At 42.8% G+C, this 19,473-nt stretch overlaps 1 protein-coding gene across 7 annotated transcripts in view; it reads left to right on the forward strand.

The window, feature by feature from the left end:
- Positions 1-19,473, forward strand: part of ARHGEF11 (Rho guanine nucleotide exchange factor 11) — a 164,162-nt gene that overhangs the window by 44,329 nt on the left and 100,360 nt on the right. For 3 of the 7 annotated variants that reach the window (XM_077258862.1, XM_077258852.1, XM_077258810.1), the window contains exons 2-3: positions 16,713-16,745; positions 18,235-18,249. The exons of 2 other annotated variants lie outside the window; for them this stretch is intronic. In XM_077258862.1, coding sequence (XP_077114977.1) covers positions 16,713-16,745; positions 18,235-18,249 — 48 coding nt within the window. The remainder of the gene's footprint in view (positions 1-16,712; positions 16,746-18,234; positions 18,250-19,473) is intronic. 2 more of the 7 variants (XM_077258799.1, XM_077258822.1) reach the window with 1 other exon arrangement.

Consider the following 19,473-nt stretch of genomic DNA (forward strand, 5'->3'; position numbering starts at 1 on the left):
ATACTTAATAATTAACATTTCCCACATGTCTACTTTACATCAGCACAATTTTGGAACCAAAATATTTTTTGTTCGGAAGTAATAAGGGTTAAAAGTTAAACAGCGATTTCCCATTTTTACAACACCTTTTTTTTTTTTTTAGGGACCACCTCACATTTGAAGTCACTTTGAGGGGTCTATATGATAGAAAATAACTAAAAGTGACACATTCTAAAAACTACCCCCCCCCAAGGTGTTCAAAACCACAGTCAAGATGTTTATTAATCCTTCAGGTGCTTCACAGGAATTTTTGGAATGTTTTTTTTTTATTTTTTATTTTTTTAAATGAACATTTTAACTTTTTTTCATAAAAAAAAATTTGGTCTGAATTTAATTTTTTATTTTCCCAAGGGTAACAGGAGAAATTGGTCCCCAAAAATTGTTGTGAAATTTGTCTTGAGTACGCTGATACCCAATATGTTCAGGTAAACTACTGTTTGGGCGCATGGCAGAACTCGGAAGGGATGGAGTGCCGTTTTACTTCAACGCAAAATTGGCTGGAATTGAGATAGGACTCCATGTCACATTTGGAGAGCCCCTGATGTGCCTAAACAGTGGAAACCCCCCACAAGTGACACCATATTGGAAAGAAGACCCCCCTAAGGAACTTATCTAGATGTGTGCTGAGCACTTTAAACCCCCAAGTGCTTCACAGAAGTTTGTAACATTGAGTCATAAAAATAAAAAATCATCATTTTTTTTTCCCCAAAAATGATTTTTCGCCCCCAATTTTTTATTTTCCCAAGGGTAACAGAAGAGATTGGACCCCAAACGTTATTGAGCAATTTGTCTTGAGTATGTTGATGCCCCATATGTGGGGGTAAACCACTCTTTGGGCGCATGGCAGAGCTCAGAATGGAAGGAGCACCAGATTTTACTGTTATGGTTTGCAGGTGCCATGACCCACTGGGAGAGCTCATGAGGTGCCAAAACAGCTGAAGCCTCCATAACTTACCCCATTTTATGAACTACACCTCTCAATGAATTCATCTAGGGGTGCAGTGATCATATTGACACCATGGGTGTGTCACAGAACTTTATACCATTGGGCAGTGAAGTCAAGATAACTATATTTTTACCACCAAAATTTTGTTTTAGCCAAAGATTTTACATTTTCACACAAGAAGTGGGTAAAAATGGCAACAAAATTTGTCCCACAATTTCTACTGAGCGCGGCAATACCCCATATGTGGCTGTACAGTGCTACTTAGCCATGCTGAGAGACTCGGGAGGAACGGAGCGCTATTTGCCTATTCAAGTGAATGGGTCTGTGCACATGTCTGTGTTTCCACGGACCGTGTGTCCGTAGGCAAAACACGCTGACATGTCCATTTTTTATGTCCGCACGGGCCATAAAATTACCCACACACGTGCATACACATAACACACATGGATGTCATCCATGTGACACGCATCGGCGCCATGGAAGAAGCGTTACACTAAGCACTGTTCCTTGATGCCGGGTGCTGAACTCATTCTTCCCTGCTTTGCCGGCGATAGGCGCGAGCAGGGGAGAATGATAAGAGTTGCATTTAAGTAATAAAAGAAACAGACGGCTGCTGCTGGGATATTACACCCATCAGCCTACCCCTTGCAGGGGTGGGGTAAGTGACAGCAGGAGCGGTGTGGGTTCACCCCTATTTTTGATAACCAGCCAGACAAAACTGACAACTGGGGGCTGGTATTCTCAGGCTGGTAAGGTGCCATGGATATTGACACCCCCAGCCTAAAAATAGCAGCCCACAGCTGCCCAGAAACGGCATATCTATTAGATGCGCCAGTTCTGGCGCTTTGCCCGGCTATTCCCACTTGCCCTGCCTAGCAGTGGCAAGTGGGTTAATATTTGTGGGGTTTATATCACCAGTGACATCAAGTTCACGGCTTAGTAATTGATAAGCGTCTATAAAACACCTATCCATTACTAATCCTATAGTTGTACTAGCTGTTTCCAGCCAGCTAACGCTCGGCACGCTCATTGCTATCTAATTAACGCTGCTGGTGATTAACCTAAAGTAAATAATGACAACATTCAATAGCGCTTACGCAGGTGGTAAATTAACTTAAAATGAAAAATCTGAATAATACTAATAATACATTTTATTCACAGTGTAAAATAAAAAACAAACTGGATTCAGTAAGATGTGCGTTTTTTATTCATTCCAGCATCTAAACAAATTTCATAACGAAACATAAATTGGTGGGGGGCAGGATTATGTGTGGTAATGGGGTGGGGGGGCGGTATTGTGTGGTAATGTTATTGTGTGGTGATGTGGTGGGGGGCGGGATTATGTGTGGTAATGGGGTAGGGGGCGGGATTATGTGTGGTGGGGGGGCGGGATTATGTGTGGTGATGGGGTGGGGGGGCGGTATTATGGGTAAGGTGATGGGGTGGGGGGCGGGATTATGTGTGGTGATGTGGTGGGGGCGGGATTATGTCTGGTAATGTGGTGGGGGGGGCGGGATTGTGTGTGGTAATGTGGTGGGGAAGTGGGATTGTGTGTGGTGGGGGTGGGATTGTGTGTGGTGATGGGGATTAGCGAGTAATCACGATGCCTCATACATATATATATATAAATTAATTAAAATTAAATTAATTAAAATATTAATGCACTCCCCTTAGGCAGACTCAATACAGTTTAATGCACCCCCACAGGCAGACTCTATACAGTACAATGCACCCCCGTAGGCAGACTATATTGTATAATGCACCCCCCATATGCAGACTCTATATAGTATAATGCACCCCCATTGGCAGACTCTATATAGTATAATGCACCCCCATTGGCAGACTCTAGACAGTTTAACCCCTTTCTGACCTCGGACGGAATAGTACGTCCGAGGTCAGATCCCCTGCTTTGATGCGGGCTCCGGTGGTGAGCCGCATCAAAGCCGGGACATGTTAGCTGTACTAAACAGCTGACATGTGCCCGCAATAGCGGCGGGTCGAATCACCCTAGCGCTTCCGGCTATCGGGCCAGAAATGAGCGCATCGATAACCCCGTCACGATTGGTTGTTATGCAGATGCATCGCTGACCCCCGGAGGTCTCCTTGAGACCTCTATTGTTGTTGATGCCAGATTGCTATGAGCACCACCCTGTGGTAAGCACTCATAGCAATGCAACAATTCTACTACATAGAAGCGATCTGAGCTTCGCTCCTATGTAGCAGAGGCGATCGAGTTGTGGCAGCTTCTAGCCTCCCATGGAGGCTATTGAAGCATGGCAAAAGTAAAAAAAAAAAGTTTTAAAAATATGAAAAAAATAAAAAAAATCTAAGTTTATATCACCCACCTTTCGCCTCATTCAAAATAAAACAATAAAAAAAATCAAAATCAAAATATACACATATTTGGTATGGCCGCGTTCAGAATCGCCCGATCTATCAATAAAAAAAAAAAAAAGGATTAACCTGATCGCTAAACGGCGTAGTGAGAAAAAAATTAGAAACGCCAGAAATACTTTTTTTGGTCGCCGCGACATTGCATTAAAATGCAATAATGGGCGATCAAAAGAAAGTATCTGCACCAAAATTGTATCATTAAAAACGTCAGCTTGGCGCGCAAAAACTAAGCCCACCCCGGACCCTAGATCAAGAAAAAATGGAGACGCTGCGGGTATTGGAAAATGGTTACATTTTTGTTTTTGTTTTTTTTAGCAAAGTTTGGAATTTGTTTTCACCACTTAGATAAAAAATAACCTAGACATGTTTGGTGTCTATGAACTCGTAATGACCTGGAGAATCATAATATCAGGTCAGTTTTAGCATTTAGTGAACCTAGCAAAAAAGCCAAACAAAAAACAAGTGTAGAACTGCACTTCTTTTGCAATTTCACCGCACTTGGATTTTTTCCTGCAAAAAATAAGCCGTCGCATGGCCATATTGACGGAAAAATAAAAGTTATGGCTCTGGGAAGGAGGGGAGTGAAAAACAAAAGCGAAAAAAATAAATACTGGTCATGAAGGGGTTAATGCACCCCCCCATAGGCAGACTCTATATTGTATAATGCACCCCCCATAGGCAGACTCTAAATAGTATAATGCACTTCCCATAGGCAGAATTTATATTGTATAATGCATCCTCATAGGCAAAACCTGTAGTATAATGCACCCCTATAGGCTGACTCTATAGTATAATGCACTCCCATAATCAGAATCTATATTGTATAATGCATTCCCCATATACAGACTCTATATAGTATAATGCACTCCCATAGGCAGAATCTTTATTGTATAATTCACCCCCATAGGCAGGCTCTATAAAGTATAATGAATCTGCCATATGCAGACTCTATATTGAATAATGTACTCTCCATAGGCAGACTCTATATAGTATAATGCACCTCCATAGACAGACTCCATAATGTATAATGCACATCCAATACTCATCTCTCCTCCTTTGCTGCTCTGAGTGCCCGCACATCTCCGGACAGCGGGTGCCAAGTAGTGACGTTATCGCCTGTCAGTGTCTGCATCTGTGACATCAGATGCTGAAAGGGGAAATAATGGGAGAAGAATCGTAATGCTCACACTCTCCTCAATGCGGTCAACTGCATCGGCATCCGGCCCTGACGGGCGGGGGGCCCACTGCTGTCACCGCCCCCCCTTTCCCTACTGCTCAGGGGCCCCATAGCGGCCGGTTGGCCGTGCAGGGAAATCGAGTCTCTTTGCTCTGCTGCAGAACGTAGCTGTTTGGTGAGCTGTACACGCTGATACAGTTACAGTAACGTAGCTCCCTTCTGTCCCCCGGTAGCAACGCTACTGAATAGAAGTGTTTTTGCTACCTGATTAGTAGGGAATTTTGCTTGGTTTTCAGAATCTCTTACTTGAGGCAGAATTTATCAGTCTGCTTGCATTTACAGATTTGGACTGGTGATCTGTAGTGAAAGTATGTGATACAGAAAGATGCTAACATCCTTATTAAAGGGGATTGTCCAGGATTAAGACGTCCTGAACCATTGGATGATGTCATGTTTTGAGATTTGAGGTCATACTTCTCTGTCCAGATTCAGTCTGAGCATAGACTACAAGGTCTGGATGGTCACAGGTCTCCAGGTAATTAAACCTACAGCCTCTCTTATGTGAATGAGGTTGTTGTTTGGATTAGGAAATTCGCGGCCAGTCTGGACATCGCAGTCCGTACTTGAACCGCAAATCTCTTGATGTGTGTAACCAGCTTCAGATCGGTCAAAAGAGAACCACATGTACACTTAGTTGGCCGAACATGCAAGTGTTCTCAATTGGGAGAGTGGAATAAGGTGCTACTATAGATGACTGAATTGATTTGGTCGAGCGGCTATGTTAGTAGTCCTTTGCCGCTGAATGGGAGCCATGTGAGCTGCTGGTATCACTTGCACTTTTTCTGATTATAGGTCTAATGCAACATAGTAATTGCATTGTCACACATGCATTGTTTCATGCTGGGTATTCCAACAGGTAGGATGTGGTTCACAGGGCTCCCTTCTGGTGTTCATGGACTGTTCATTAATTGATATGCTCGTCTTTAGTAATGGCTTGACCCACCCTGTACATTCAGTAGGGTAGTCAGGAGTGATAGCTGCCTGTTGGCCAAGCTTTCTAAGCTTGTTGACACATGCAACATTCAAGGTCTAAGTGAGGACCACGATATCCAGATCGGCAGTGGATCTCCTACTCTAAACTCATTAGTGATTGGTAGGAGCTAGAGATGAAACAGACACCTCTGGCAATGGCTGATTTCTATCAAAGGAGAGTTGGGGAGGTCTCCATACAAGTATGATGATTACCCAACATTCATCTTCATGGGGACCTTAAGAGTCTTGTCCTTGTGTCCTAATATCTATGATGTGATACTGGGAACCAATATAATGATTATGACAGGACATAATCTAATTATTTTGTAATTAGTTGAAAGTAGGGTTGAGCGACTCTAACTTTTTTAGGATCCAGTCGGGTTTCGCAAAACCCGACTTTGTTAAAAGTCGAGTCAAATCGGCCAATTATCGCGCAAAGTCGGGGATCGAGTCAAATTGGCCGATTATCGCGCAAAGTCGGGGATCGACCGAAACCCAATGTAAGTCTCTCTCTCTCCCTCTCCCTCTCCCTCTCCCCCTCCCTCCCTCTCTCCCTCCCAAGCAAAGGTTGTGTTGGGCTGTGGAAATCGCTACATCCCAAACGGTTATATTTCCGCCTGTGATGCCGCAGAAAGCAAGCCGGAACCCATGTCATCACGCTGCCCACACTCCTTCATTGGCTGAAAAATGGCGGGGAAAGCGTCATGTGAAACGCGACTTTGGCGCGAAGATCGCTGACCGCATGGCCGATCCCACAGTGGGATCGGGTCGGGTTTCATGAAACCCCACTTTACTGAAAGTCGGCGATTTTTGAAAATGTCCAATCCGTTTCGCTCAACCCTAGTTGAAAGGGCTTTGGGTGGTTTTTGACTTTTGGCTCACATCATTCTTTCTTCAATGACTTATTAGTTGGACATCATCTGCAAGACGTGACATAGGGAAGGGGAATAATACCACACTGGGCTTTTATATAAATGTCTGACTGCATTCAAGATGATGGACCTTGAGGTTGACCTCGTCTTAATTATAGGGATGAATCTTTATGCCATCGGACCGAACTGAGGGGCGCTTGACATGTAAATATGTTTATTAGCTCCATAAATTAGCTCTACTTTTGATCTGGTGGACGTATGACCCACCCATTAGCTATTCCCTGTATGTCCAATGGGAAAATGATGAGATGGGAATTCACGGCCTCATCCTTGGAGTCCTGAGTCACATGTTAAAAAGCGGGTGGAGGGTGTTCGCTTGTTACCTAGGCACCATGGCAGACAAAGGTCTGGATTTGTGACATTGTCCTGTGAGACCCTGCTTGCAATGCCTATGCAAACATACATGGGGTTAACCCCTGCCGTGGTGCCAAACATATTGTTGACTCAGCCGGGTTTGTGTGCTTGTTTGCCCAAAGTCCTCAACCCTCTAGGCCAGGATTATGCTATAACTACTAAAAGTCTGATACACCTTACATATGTATGTCATTCCATACAGAGCGTTTAGAAAGTATTCAGTGCCCTATATTCCCTCTGTTGGCAAATAGTATTTTCCCCCTAAAATTATACACTTTTCTTTCTATTGCCGTAATCATCATTGAGATGTTTCTTCAGTTCTTTATCAGTCACTCTACTTCTCCCTCCGGCATCTGACAATATAATCCTCTCTTGCGTCTCCCTGCAGTAGGAGTCTTTTCCGCTAATACTGTCATCTACTTGCAGAGGATTTGCTGACAAGCAGGGAAGAAATCTATTTCTGTTTTTAGGCTCTGTTGCAGAGAGTGACTTAATTAGAGAGCATTTTTATCCACCAGAACCTCACTCATTTGGTGGACATGCACATTACTATACACTTCTACCGCTAGGTGAAGCTGTCTTGTTTATGATCTATATAATTAATATAGTATCTCATAGAAAAACAATCCCTTTTAAGGAGGTGGCCACAAACCAAAGCTTTAGAATTGTGTGGAAAAAGCAGTGCGTTTCCATATGGACCGCCGTCTCTTCAACACTCAACCAATTTGGATTTTTATGGTATGGTAGCCAGTAGGTAGCCTCATCTTAGAAAAAAAGTGTAGGGCAGCCCACTTGAAGTTTCCTACATGAGTCTTCTTAAACACCTAGACCATGAGAAGCCAAAAGTCAACTCTTTGGTCGGAATGCCATTCAGTGTTGGAAGGAAGCCAACACCACTTCTCACCTGGCTAATACCAACACCACTTCTCACCTGGCTAATACCATCCCTACCATGAAACATAATGGTGATCTCACCATGCCGTGGGTATGTCTTGAAGCTGCAATAACTGAGAGACTAGATTAAGAATGAACTTTGTTGAAACTGTCTCTAGATCTCAGATTATATATGGTGTGAGATAGTGCTTACTGAGTGTGTTGGGGGACACTTGCTTGGCACGGGATTAAAGCACACAGGAGTGGTTTTCTCACATAAATCAGTTTATTTGGTTTTTTAACTCCGCATAAACCAGATAATGTAAAGTTCATTTCATAACATTTCCGAACATGACATGACTATCAGTCTGTTCATATAGCAGATAAACCTCTCTGCCATGTATTACAACCCCCCTTGTCTGGGGTTACCTTCCAGGAGCTCCGCTCCTCATGCTGACTCATTGTCAGTCCTCACTTCGCCAACACAGATGCCGTCCCAGGCTCTGTAGTTACATGGTCTCACCAGGTGCTATTCAGGAAGTCTCCACTCACAGGAGCTTCCAACACAGACCATCCAGTCTAGATCCACGGTCTCTCCACGTGCTCTTCAGGAAATCTCCACTCGCCGGAACTTCCAACACAGACCTGACCTCTTCCAGGACCTACAACACAGACCATTCACGTCCAAATACTCTGACCCATGTGACCACACCATGGTCACATTATGTACCTGTAACCCCCTCCCCTGGATGGGAGGTGTGTTTGGTTGGCCAGACCCTCCCAGCTCTCTGACCAACCCTGCAAGCCTCCTTTTTACTATACAAATACTTGTGGGACTTACAGGTCCCAGGACAACAATACTACAGGCTTTACAGCTCAGACTCCCTCTGCGACACATATCGGCCATTTACAATCATGCCGGACACAGTTTCATTATCACCATTACAGATACGCCTCCATGCACATCCTGAGGAGCACATATAGCGCTCCCTGGTTGTAACATGGGTCACTGCACCACAATGGTTATCATTTTTTTTTCCCTCTATAGATAGCTACCAGTAAACCCGTAGAGCTGCTACTCGTTTAGATAACCAGTACCCACCTCAGTACTAACGATGGACAAGAACCTCAAACTAGTTGACAACAGAAAGGTATGTTTGGTTTGACTGGTTTCTGCATTCGTTTTTCAAAACTTTTTATTGGGTTATATATTGACTTACAGCTCGAATTCTAATTGTCTTCGTTCTTGAGAGTAGTTAATTTGCATACATTTTTTGGTTGTTAACACTTAGAATGAAGTTGTGGATTTTGGACCAGTTCATGAATGTACTTGAGCCAGAGTCTGGATTTCAACCTAATGAAACATCTCTGGAGATGCCCAAAGTTGATGTCAATCGAGGCTCTCCATCCATCCAACTGAACAAAGGTCACGGGGATTGGTAGATCCTGGTGGCCTTTGCCCAATAAGACTTGAGACTGTGGTTTCTTTTCCAGAAATCATGGTGACTTAACAGGTGATGGGTAAATGTCTTAATTAATATCATTAGTACAGATCATTATGGTTTCCCTAACACTATAATTCACAAGCCAAAATAAACACTTTCCCTTCGGGTTATGAAATGTCCTGCATAACGTGTTCTTAGATTGTTCTAAGTCTTGTATCCGGATTCATTTGGTTGTGATCAGTAAGGATCATTTGATAAATTGCTTCAAGAGGAAGAAAGTCTTAATCTGGCAATTAATGGTGTTTGAAAGGAAGCCACTGGGACAAGGTGTATATAAATAAGCAGCTCTGTATATGTAGCACTAGCCTTCATTATAGCTGAATTCTGGTCGTTATGGATGAGATACAAGTGTTTTTGACACATACTTCCCAACTCCACCAGAACTTTCAAAAGACTCTTGAAGGAAACTAAAGGAAGCAACTCCTGAACTCCTAGAAGAGTTCGCAAATCTTCTAGGCACCGCTGAAGCCTCCTAGGACCTCCGGTCTTCCTTGGAAATTATTTAGAATCGAAAAACATGTAGAGGGATGGCTATGGAAATATTTTTCAACAATGTGCTTTGAGTGGCACCTGTACCTTCATTTGAATAAGTTGGCACTCGCTCTTTTCCAAGACAGTTTTGGTGCATTAATCCACTTTAATTTTTAACTTAGATTTTTAGAAATCTGCCAAAAAGGACCACCCACAACATTAGTTTGTTCACACCAGGAAAAGTCCGTCTGCTGGCTATGTTGATGCCCACTGGTGAAGTCTCCATAGTATTACCTATTGTGAAAGTAGAGTAGCTAAATCCTCTGGGACTCTGGGAGTGAGCTAATATGCATTTTTTTCCCATGGAGCATTGCTATACATGTTCTAATCTCTTTGTAAAAAGTGGCTCTACCACTTGTCAAACTGCAGTATTAATTTTGGAGTTTTTAATTAGAGTTTACATTTTTTTGCACCTTGACCCAGGTAGCAAACTTTGACACATGCACCAGGTTTAAGATAGACAGAAGTTTGCACCCAAAGGGTTAACAATACTGGCACTGCTTGTGTGTATTCAGTCCTCCTTCTCTTCACTCCTGGGTGTTTGTATATTTTCACCTACTACCCACGCTGTCTATATGCTTGGCCTTGCAGAAATGCAGTCTGAACTACTGTAGAGGCTGCGGCGGCAAGGGGGAGGCAGAAAATACATGAATTATTTGAAAATTCCCCTTACTTGGCTGCTGCCATCTCAGGGTGTGTGAAATTTTCTTGCCAGGCGTCTTTATTTACTTCTATTTGGCAATGTTACGCTAAACTGTATCCTTATAGCATAAGGGGCCACCCCTATGCAGGATATCTTCCATGTTTTGTAGATAGGAGATCATCCACTGATTTTTAGGTAAATTTAAAGGGACCTGACACATATTGTAAATATGCACTTTTTGTAACCTCTTATAAATGTTGCTGTTCTCCTGAATCCATTGATGATTTCCTTTTGTTTCTGCTCCTCTCTGTTCCTGAGATATGGCCTCTTCTTCCCAGTATGTTAATCTAGTCTTTTTTTTTTAACAAAGAAGGTGTGGTCATCAATTCTTCTCAGTGGGTGCTATCTTGAGGAAGTCGCTAATTGGCTAAAAATAGTAAATTTATACACAGTCAAAAGTGGGTCATATCTCAGGAACCGAGAAGCCCAGGAACAAAAGGGAAACCTCACTGGATTCAGGAGAAGAGCGACATTTAATTAAGATTAAAAAAAATGCAAAAGACAAGTCTCCTTTAAGTTTACTTTTACAGCCAAAATCTCTGGGGAGAACAAAAGTAGCCAGTGGGGACTCTAGTAATGCCTGCTCAACCAATTACTGGGTGAGGTGGGTCACTGCCACTGGCCACTTGTCATTTCCCGTGTGCTGAAATGGCAACATAAAGTAGAGATCAATGAGGATTTCTGATTTTTGTTCCCTAAGTGATATGGTAACGATCCTACTGAGTCCTAGAATTAAATTTTGCTTCCTCTTTGTCTATAGATTTCAGAATGAAAGATGGTTTTCATGATGGCCGCTCCGTACAGGAATATGGAATACCGTATGTTTGTATAGCCGACCCACTCACTGCTAGGGGCCGTATGTTATTCTCAATTCGTTGAACCTTTAGCACTAATTTCCTGAGAGGCTTTCAGAATTGTATGGGATTAATAAGGGCACTTGGGGTAGAGGATAAGATGGTTTTGCAACAAGGCTGTTTACTCTGCCTGGTGTCTGTAGTCCTGGCCAATGTAGCTGAGCTCCATGTCATATACATGAGCAGTGTCATATATATCAATAAATAGGGTGACTTGCAATACCTTACGCGGTCTGAATACAAGGGTGGCGCTACATAGTAGTAATATCCTCCTTTATTGTCTTCTCACACAGCGAAGCCATCACAGGGTCTCCTCATATTGTTATTGTCCAGATGGCCTGGTAGTACCCTGCCCTCACAGGAATAATGCCTCTTTGTGCAGCATTACTACAGAGTGCCCTCTCTGGGTTGCACACAGTATTTGTATCCTTACACATTAAAAATGTCCTTATTGCACCAGCTCACAATAGTGATGCCCCTTGGGTTCCCTTCACAGTATTAATGCCCATTTCTTGTTACTGCTCACAGCATTGATGCCCCCTTTAGTGTCATCTCTCAATAGTGATGCCCATTTTAGGTTTCCTTCACAATGGTGATGCCCACCCCTCATTAGCCCCATTAGGTTGCCTTCTCTGTCGAAATGCACATTTTTACCACTTACACTTTCATAGAGCCTTGTCTGGTTTGTGGTACTTTATCCATACACTTTAAAAATGCCCCTGTAGTGTCCCCTCTCAGTAGTGATGCCTCTTTAGGTCCCCTTCACAGTATTAATGCCCCATCCATGTCTCTCCACAGTGGTGATCCTCTTTTAGTTCTATATCTCAGTAGAGATGTACTCTTCGGTTCCTCCCTTGCCGTGGTGATGCTCCTTTAGCTTCCCTTCTCTGTGACAATGTCTCCTTAGGTTCCTATCTCTGTTGTGTTCTATGCCTGTTAGACTTTCATAGAGCCTTGTTTGGTGGTGCAGCACCCATACCCTTAAAAAAAAAAAAATGACATTGTAATGTCCTTAAAAAATAGTGATACAGTCTTGGGTCCTCACCATACTGATGCCTCCTTATATGCCATAGGCATGATACCCTCTTGGGTCTCCTCATAGTAGTGATACATCCTTAGTGTTCCCTGACACAGTGAGGCCACACAGTGTCTCCTCACAGTGTACAGATAGTGTACCAGTTTTCTGCCCCCAACTCAATTATTATGCTTCTTTGTTGACCATTAATTTTCAAAGTGCCCTCTTTAGGTGGTACCCAGTAATCGTATCGTTACACATTTAAAATGCCCTTTATGCACCCCCTAAGAGTAGTGAGGCACCCATTGGTTCCCCTCACAGTGGTGGTGTCCCCTCGGGTTCCACCTTCTGTGACGATGCCCCCTTACTACTTCTTACTGGTTTATGGAGCCTTCTTTGGCGATACAGTACCCATGGACATTAAAAATCTCCTTGTAGTGTCACTTCACATTAATGATGCCCTGGCCCTTCGTGCCCCTGGATAGAAATAGCGCCCTTAAAAAAAAAAAAAATTAGTCTCCCGACCCCAGTGCCATGTCAATCAAAGCCTGTCTTCTCTGATCTGTTCTTTCTGTGGCTTTGCGTGGACCTTAACATTATGACGTCATAGGGTGTGTGGTGGAGCAGTGAGCTAGATCTCCTAAACAGATGGGAGTTCTGCAGTAGGATAGGGATCAACCAGAAGTGGGCCTCCTCTTTAGAAACTGCATGGTCTGCCTCTATTCTACATATCTACATACACACTTGCTTGGGTCATAGTATAAATTTAGGATTTATCTTTCTTCCTGTGATCCTCTTTAGATCTTGCTCCTTGACCTTGAGGAACGTCTCAAACATTTGAGTCTAAGAGGATATTTCTGTTTCACTACTGAAATAATACTGAATAATAATTCCCATCTTACACAGATTTTAATTTGGGTAGTGTCATGTTTTTAGCTTAAGAACTTCTCCTTTATCCCAATAATTCTGTCCCGAGAAAAAAATCAATGCGGTCCATGAAAATTTTACCTTGTCACACCTTAACCTGACAAAGTTAACAAAAAAGATTTCCAAAAAAAATAATTAAGTTCCTCATGTGGGCCTCGTCCATGGGAACCTTGTGTAAATTTTTTTTTTTTTTTTTTTGCCAAAGAATTTCTAAAATCTACAAACACAATTGGGAATGAGGTCCTCTTCACTGGGTAGGCCAGGAGACCTCTTATCTCTGCATGTAGGGATAGAGCGCTGAGGTTGAACTTTGTTTTGTGTACAATTTTTAGACTTGCATTGAGCCACACAATGTGTGCAGCCCGATGAAACTGCAATGTGGCCGATGCCAAATTCTATGCTTCATCCTGTTGTTAACTAAAATAATTTGGGCCTGTTCCTGTCTGCTGTTTGGCATCTTTGGTGTATGTCGCTTTTAGTACTCTGAGCACAATGTCCCATCTTTCTCGCGCCTCAGCTTTTTTAGTCTAGTCCTAATTGTTTAACCAGTAGCTGTGTGAATTATTATGTTGTCTGACTGTGGTTCTGGTGACAACCTCTGTACATATAGCTTCATGTTCTTCAATAGTGGTCACCATATTTCCCAATTTCAAATGATAGGATAGAAGTATGCAAGCTGTGGCATACCTAAATAACCATGGCAATTTTTAATTTTACCCCAAGCCACTTCCCTACCATCACCTAGTTCTTTATTTGTGCTCACAAAGAAATATTGCAAGTCAAGATGCCCGGTTTTGTTTCCACACATTATGGATATGCTTTCATGGCCCCCACAGTGCCCATTACAGAAAGATGCCCGACAGTATGATGTCTCCACAGTACATTACATACACACACACACACACACACACACACACACACACACACACACACACACACACACACACACACTGATATCCCCACTGTACATTTCCTCCATACACCGTATGTCTCCACATATAGTGTAATATCTCCACAGTACATTTCGTCCACATATACTGTATGATGTCCCCCACAATGCATAATCCTATACTCACAGTATGATGCCCAAAACACTGTAAGATGTCCCCACAGTACATTACCCCCACACAGTATGATGCCCCCACAATACATTCCCCCACACACAATATGATGTCCCCACAGAATGTTCCCCCACACAGTATGATGTCCCTACAGTGCATCCCCCCCTACACAGTATGATGTTCCTACAGTGCATTCCCCCCACAGTTTGATGTCCCTACCTTGCATTCCCCCCACACACTGATGTTCCTACAGTGCATTTCCTCACACATAGTATGATGTTCCCACAGTGCATTTCCCCACACACAGTATGATGTTCCTACAGTGCATTTCCTCACACACAGTATGATGTTCCTACAGTGCTTTTCCCCACACTCTATGATGTTCCTACAGTGCATTTCCTCACACACAGTATTATTATTATTATTTATTTATATAGCACCATTAATTCCATGGTGCTGTACATGAGAAAGGGGTTACATACAGGGTTATAGATATCATTTACAGTAAACAGGTTTACAGTGATACACTAGTACAGAGGGGAGAGGACCCTGTCCTTGCGGACTCGTCTATGGGATAGTGGGGAAGAGACAGAAGGTAGGGGTGAGGCGGCGGCTCGGTTATTGTAGGCTGTAGGCTTTCCTGAAGAGATGGGTTTTCAGGTTCCGCCTGAAGGATCCGAGGGTGGTGGATAATCGGACGTGTTGAGGCATGGAATTCCAGAGGATGGGGGATATTCGGGAGAATCTTGGAGGCGATTGTGTGAGGAACGAATAAGTGTGGAGGAGAGTAGAAGGTCTTGGGATGAACGAAGATTACGTGAGGGAAGATATTGGGAGATTAGTTCAGAGAGTATGATGTCCCAATAGTGCATTCCCCCCACAGTATGATGTCCCTACCTTGTATTCCCCCCACACACTATGATGTTCCTACAGTGCATTCCCCCACACATTAATCATGTTCCTACAGTGCATTTCCTCACACATAGTATGATGTTCCCACAGTGCATTTCCTCACACATAGCATGATGTTCCTACAGTGCATTTCCTCACACAGAGTATGATGTCCCAATAGTGCATTCCCCCCACAGTATGATGTCCCTACAGTGCATTCCCCCCACACATTTAATGTGTGGGGGGAATGCACTGTAGGGACATCATAATGTGTGGGGGAATGCACTGTAGGAACATCATAATGTGTGGGGGGAATGCACTGTAGGAACATAATAATTATGATGTCCCCACGGTCACCCACCTGGTATGGTGCCTTGAAACTTCTTCATACAGCATGATAATGCCACTACTGACCCCTACACAGTATGGTACTCTCTAGCGCACACATTATGATGCCCTCACAGCTCCTTGTGCACACAGCATAGTGCCTCTCTCAATGTATGATGGCCCCACACCGTATCTAAGTATGAAATCTTAACAGTGAGCCTCTCCCTACACACAGAAGCATCCCACTTGCCTGTGTCGGTCCTACTCCTGCTCCTCTCCTTATATGAAGAGTTGTGTTTACAGACTGTCCCTATATTTGCTGTCTATTTGTTAGCATAGGTGCCACACATGTTTTGTAAAATTTGGCAAGTATGCGCTGTTCCATCACATCCCTGATCCTCTGCTTCTGAGCTGGTCTCTTGCTGCCCAGTCACATTATATTTGGATGTCTACCTCCAAGGCCTTTTTTTTTTTTTTTTTTTTTTCTACTTAAATGCATATATTCTAAGGTACAAAATTTTTTTGCAATTAGATTTTTTTTTTTTATTAATCATTTTGCACCACTTGGATTTTACAGCATTTGTTTCCTAGCATATTCTACTTTCGTGTGGTCTGTGGTCATAAATCCGCTCAGGAGAAGTAAAAAATGACAGGTACAAGAGTTAACAAATCTCTTACTGGATTTTCAGAATGAGTTCACTGACAGATCTTCAATTAACTCATTCTGCAGCCAGCAATAGACAGTGCACCACAGAGGCTGTAGAAGGCAATTGTTGAAAATTTTTTAATGAAACTAGATTACAAAAAATGTGTTTAGCTATTTTCTGTCAGGATTCCTCTACTTTTTTTTTTTCCTTATTTCACTTTGCATATGTTCCTTTCTCTTTAAGTGTTTGTCACTGTGTAACTTCTGTTCTGGATTTCCTGATTTCCATCTGCAGACACTGAGCACCCTCTGCACTCTTGCAAACACTCTCTTGCTCAGGTCTCTCACTTGACATCTGATTTTTTTTATTAACCATTTTACCTGTTTTTACCTGAGCTAGCCTGCAGTCACTTTTGTCTCTCACGCTGTCTCTTGTCATACCTGTCTGTTTCTCTTTCTCTTCTGTGCCTCCATGGGATCTGCCGTCCACTTTTTTGTGTCACAGGGTGCCTTCTAAACGACACTCTCATTTGCCAAGGTATGTAGGAACTTGTCTGTATGTGCTTGTGTATTACTGTGTTGTGGAACAACAAGTTGCAGCATGCTGAAAATGTGAAAAAAATCTTATATTCTCAATGTGGTGGGGTTTGGAAGCTTTGGTCATTCCCACCCTACCATCCCCATTTTTGAAGAATTCTGTCTACACTTGCAAATACTGCTTTCATAGATTGCCTCTAGAATACTGCCATTTACTGCTCATGGTCCTACCATAAAATGCCTAAACAACTACCTGTATTGAGTTTCTCAATAATACTACCATATAGGGCCAATATAACCAGGTCCTATAATTCTCACACATTTCTGCTAGCTAGAGCGCAAATATTTCGGCCATACCAGTGTCTTAATATCACCTCCACAGAGTTTTCAAATGATACTACTATCTAGTGCCCACATAACTATAACCTGTAATTCCGACAGTCATCTAGTGCCTAAATAGTACCGCCATATAGTGCCCACATGACCTATTTTTTTTTTTTAAACAATACTGACTTACAGTGCCCAATTAATACCGCTATATAGTACTCGCATAAATATGACCTATAACTGCCCCACAATGCTACAATCTAGTGCCCAAATTAATACCGCTATACAATGCCTAAATATTGCCTCCTGTGGAGTTTTCAAATAAGACTACCATTAGTGCCAAGATAGCAGTGTTCTAGAATTGCCACGCAATTATGCCATCTAGTGCTGAAATAATACCACCATACAGTACCCAAATATTATTTCAAATAAAACTATGATATAGTGCTGACATCAAAATGGCCAATAATTCCCATACAATGAATGCCATCCATTACCTAAATCATGCCACCTTTGGTTTCCAAGTAATACTGCTGTACAATGCCTGAATAGCTTAGGGCAGTACATGCTCTGTAGATTTAGTCTAGGAGGGGCCCTTAAGGAAATACGGGACCTGGCCCAGTTTGCCTAATACATGCCCTCTTTGGGAACAGCGTGGCTTGGTGGGCATAGTGCATCAGTCTTAAGCTACACGATTTCTTCCCTTTCCATGTCTGAAGCTAAATTCAGAATTGTAAAGATTTCTTGTAATGAATCCGTTAGGTCACATGTCGGACCACGGGATGGAGCCATACTGTTGTCTGTTGCCAAGGGCAACTGAAAGACTTTTGAAGGCAGCTCCAAAACCAGTTAAAAATATTAAAGAATATTATTGATGAAAAAACGTACCCACTTTGATAGTTTCAGCAAATTGTCAAGGTGCCGACATGTACAATATTGTCCTTTTAGCCCCATAGCAACAAAGTTTTTACTTTTTCTTCGGGAAATCTGGCCATTTTACTTGATAAGGCCAGTGGGTATCTTCATACATAAGCTGCCATCTTTGTGCAAATGCTCTTTTTTTTGCCCACATGTTGAGGTGATGCCTGTTGTCTGTTACTAACTTGTGTCTGTCTTTCTCTCGTCCATTTCACCTCTGCCGCTGTCTCATCCTCCTATATCAGCCCCATTGCAGCCTGGTAAGATGCGACTGTCGATGTTTATTGCATGTGAAGTGAATGCCACCCATATCCCTTCATCCCGATGACTTGTTGAAAGCTCCCGATGTTACTCGCCATCATGATTAATTCCTGCCCTTTTAGGATTTTTTACCCCCATGGACCAGAAAAATGAGAGGACTCAGTCTTTTCTTAGGAAAGCAAATATGGCGGCCTTAACCGTCCATGGTCTGACATCGTATAATGGTCCTGTGTGGGCCTACTGGACTTCCCACTTTTAAAAACAATGGCAACACCCCTAAACAACTTTTGGACTGGTTGCTATGGCCAAAATTGCGTACTAGAGTTCCCATACTAAAGTACAGTGCCAGCCCACCTAAACTGCTAACAGACTGGTTGCTATGGCCAATACTCCATAACAGCCACGTTTTTATGGGGTTGTCAGAGAAGATATTACTTGCTGTCCCAGTGTGGACTTATTGGACTTCCCACAGTAAATGGCAATGGCAGCCCGCCTAAGTAACTTGAGAGAGGCTGGCATTGTTGACCATAGCAACCAGTCTGTCAAGTTATGTTGTTGTTTAGGTGACCTGGTACTGGGATACTGGCTCCCAGAAGGCCCAAACTGAAACATGAAAATGGAGCAGCTAACCAAATCCTGTCTGACAATCCCACGGGGTAAAAAAATCCAATGGTTGCTTGGTTGCTATGGCCAACACTGCCTAACATCAACTGTTTCTTCTTTTCTTATGATGTTGTCAGACATGATTTTGCTAAATATTCCATCTGTCATGTCCTAGTTTGGATTTTTTTGGGTTTCCACGGCAAATAGCCTAAATAAATAACTTGAGACCGTGTTGGCCATAGCAACCAGTCTGTGTCAAGTTACTTAGTTGTTTAGGTGGGCTGGCCTTGCTATTTGCTGTATGGACTCGGTTAAGTTCAAACTTGGACATGAAACGGGAACATCAAGTAAAATCCTGTGGCTTCATAACAAAAGTCGTTGTTAGACAATGTTGGCCATAGTAACCAGTCTGTCTTAAGTTACTTGGTTGTTTCAATGGGCTGGCACTGGTGTTTGCTGTGGGAACTCCAGTAAACCCAAATTGGAACAATGGAGTTCCCACTATAAACACCAGTGCCAGCCCATTGAAACAACCAAGTAACTTAAGGCAGACTGGTTGCTATGGCCGATGTTGCCTAACAACAATTTTTTTTTTTTTTTTTTAAGTGTGGTTGTCACTT

Source organism: Ranitomeya variabilis, chromosome 1 (genome assembly GCF_051348905.1).
Source record: "Ranitomeya variabilis isolate aRanVar5 chromosome 1, aRanVar5.hap1, whole genome shotgun sequence".
Taxonomy (NCBI): Eukaryota; Metazoa; Chordata; class Amphibia; order Anura; family Dendrobatidae; genus Ranitomeya; species Ranitomeya variabilis.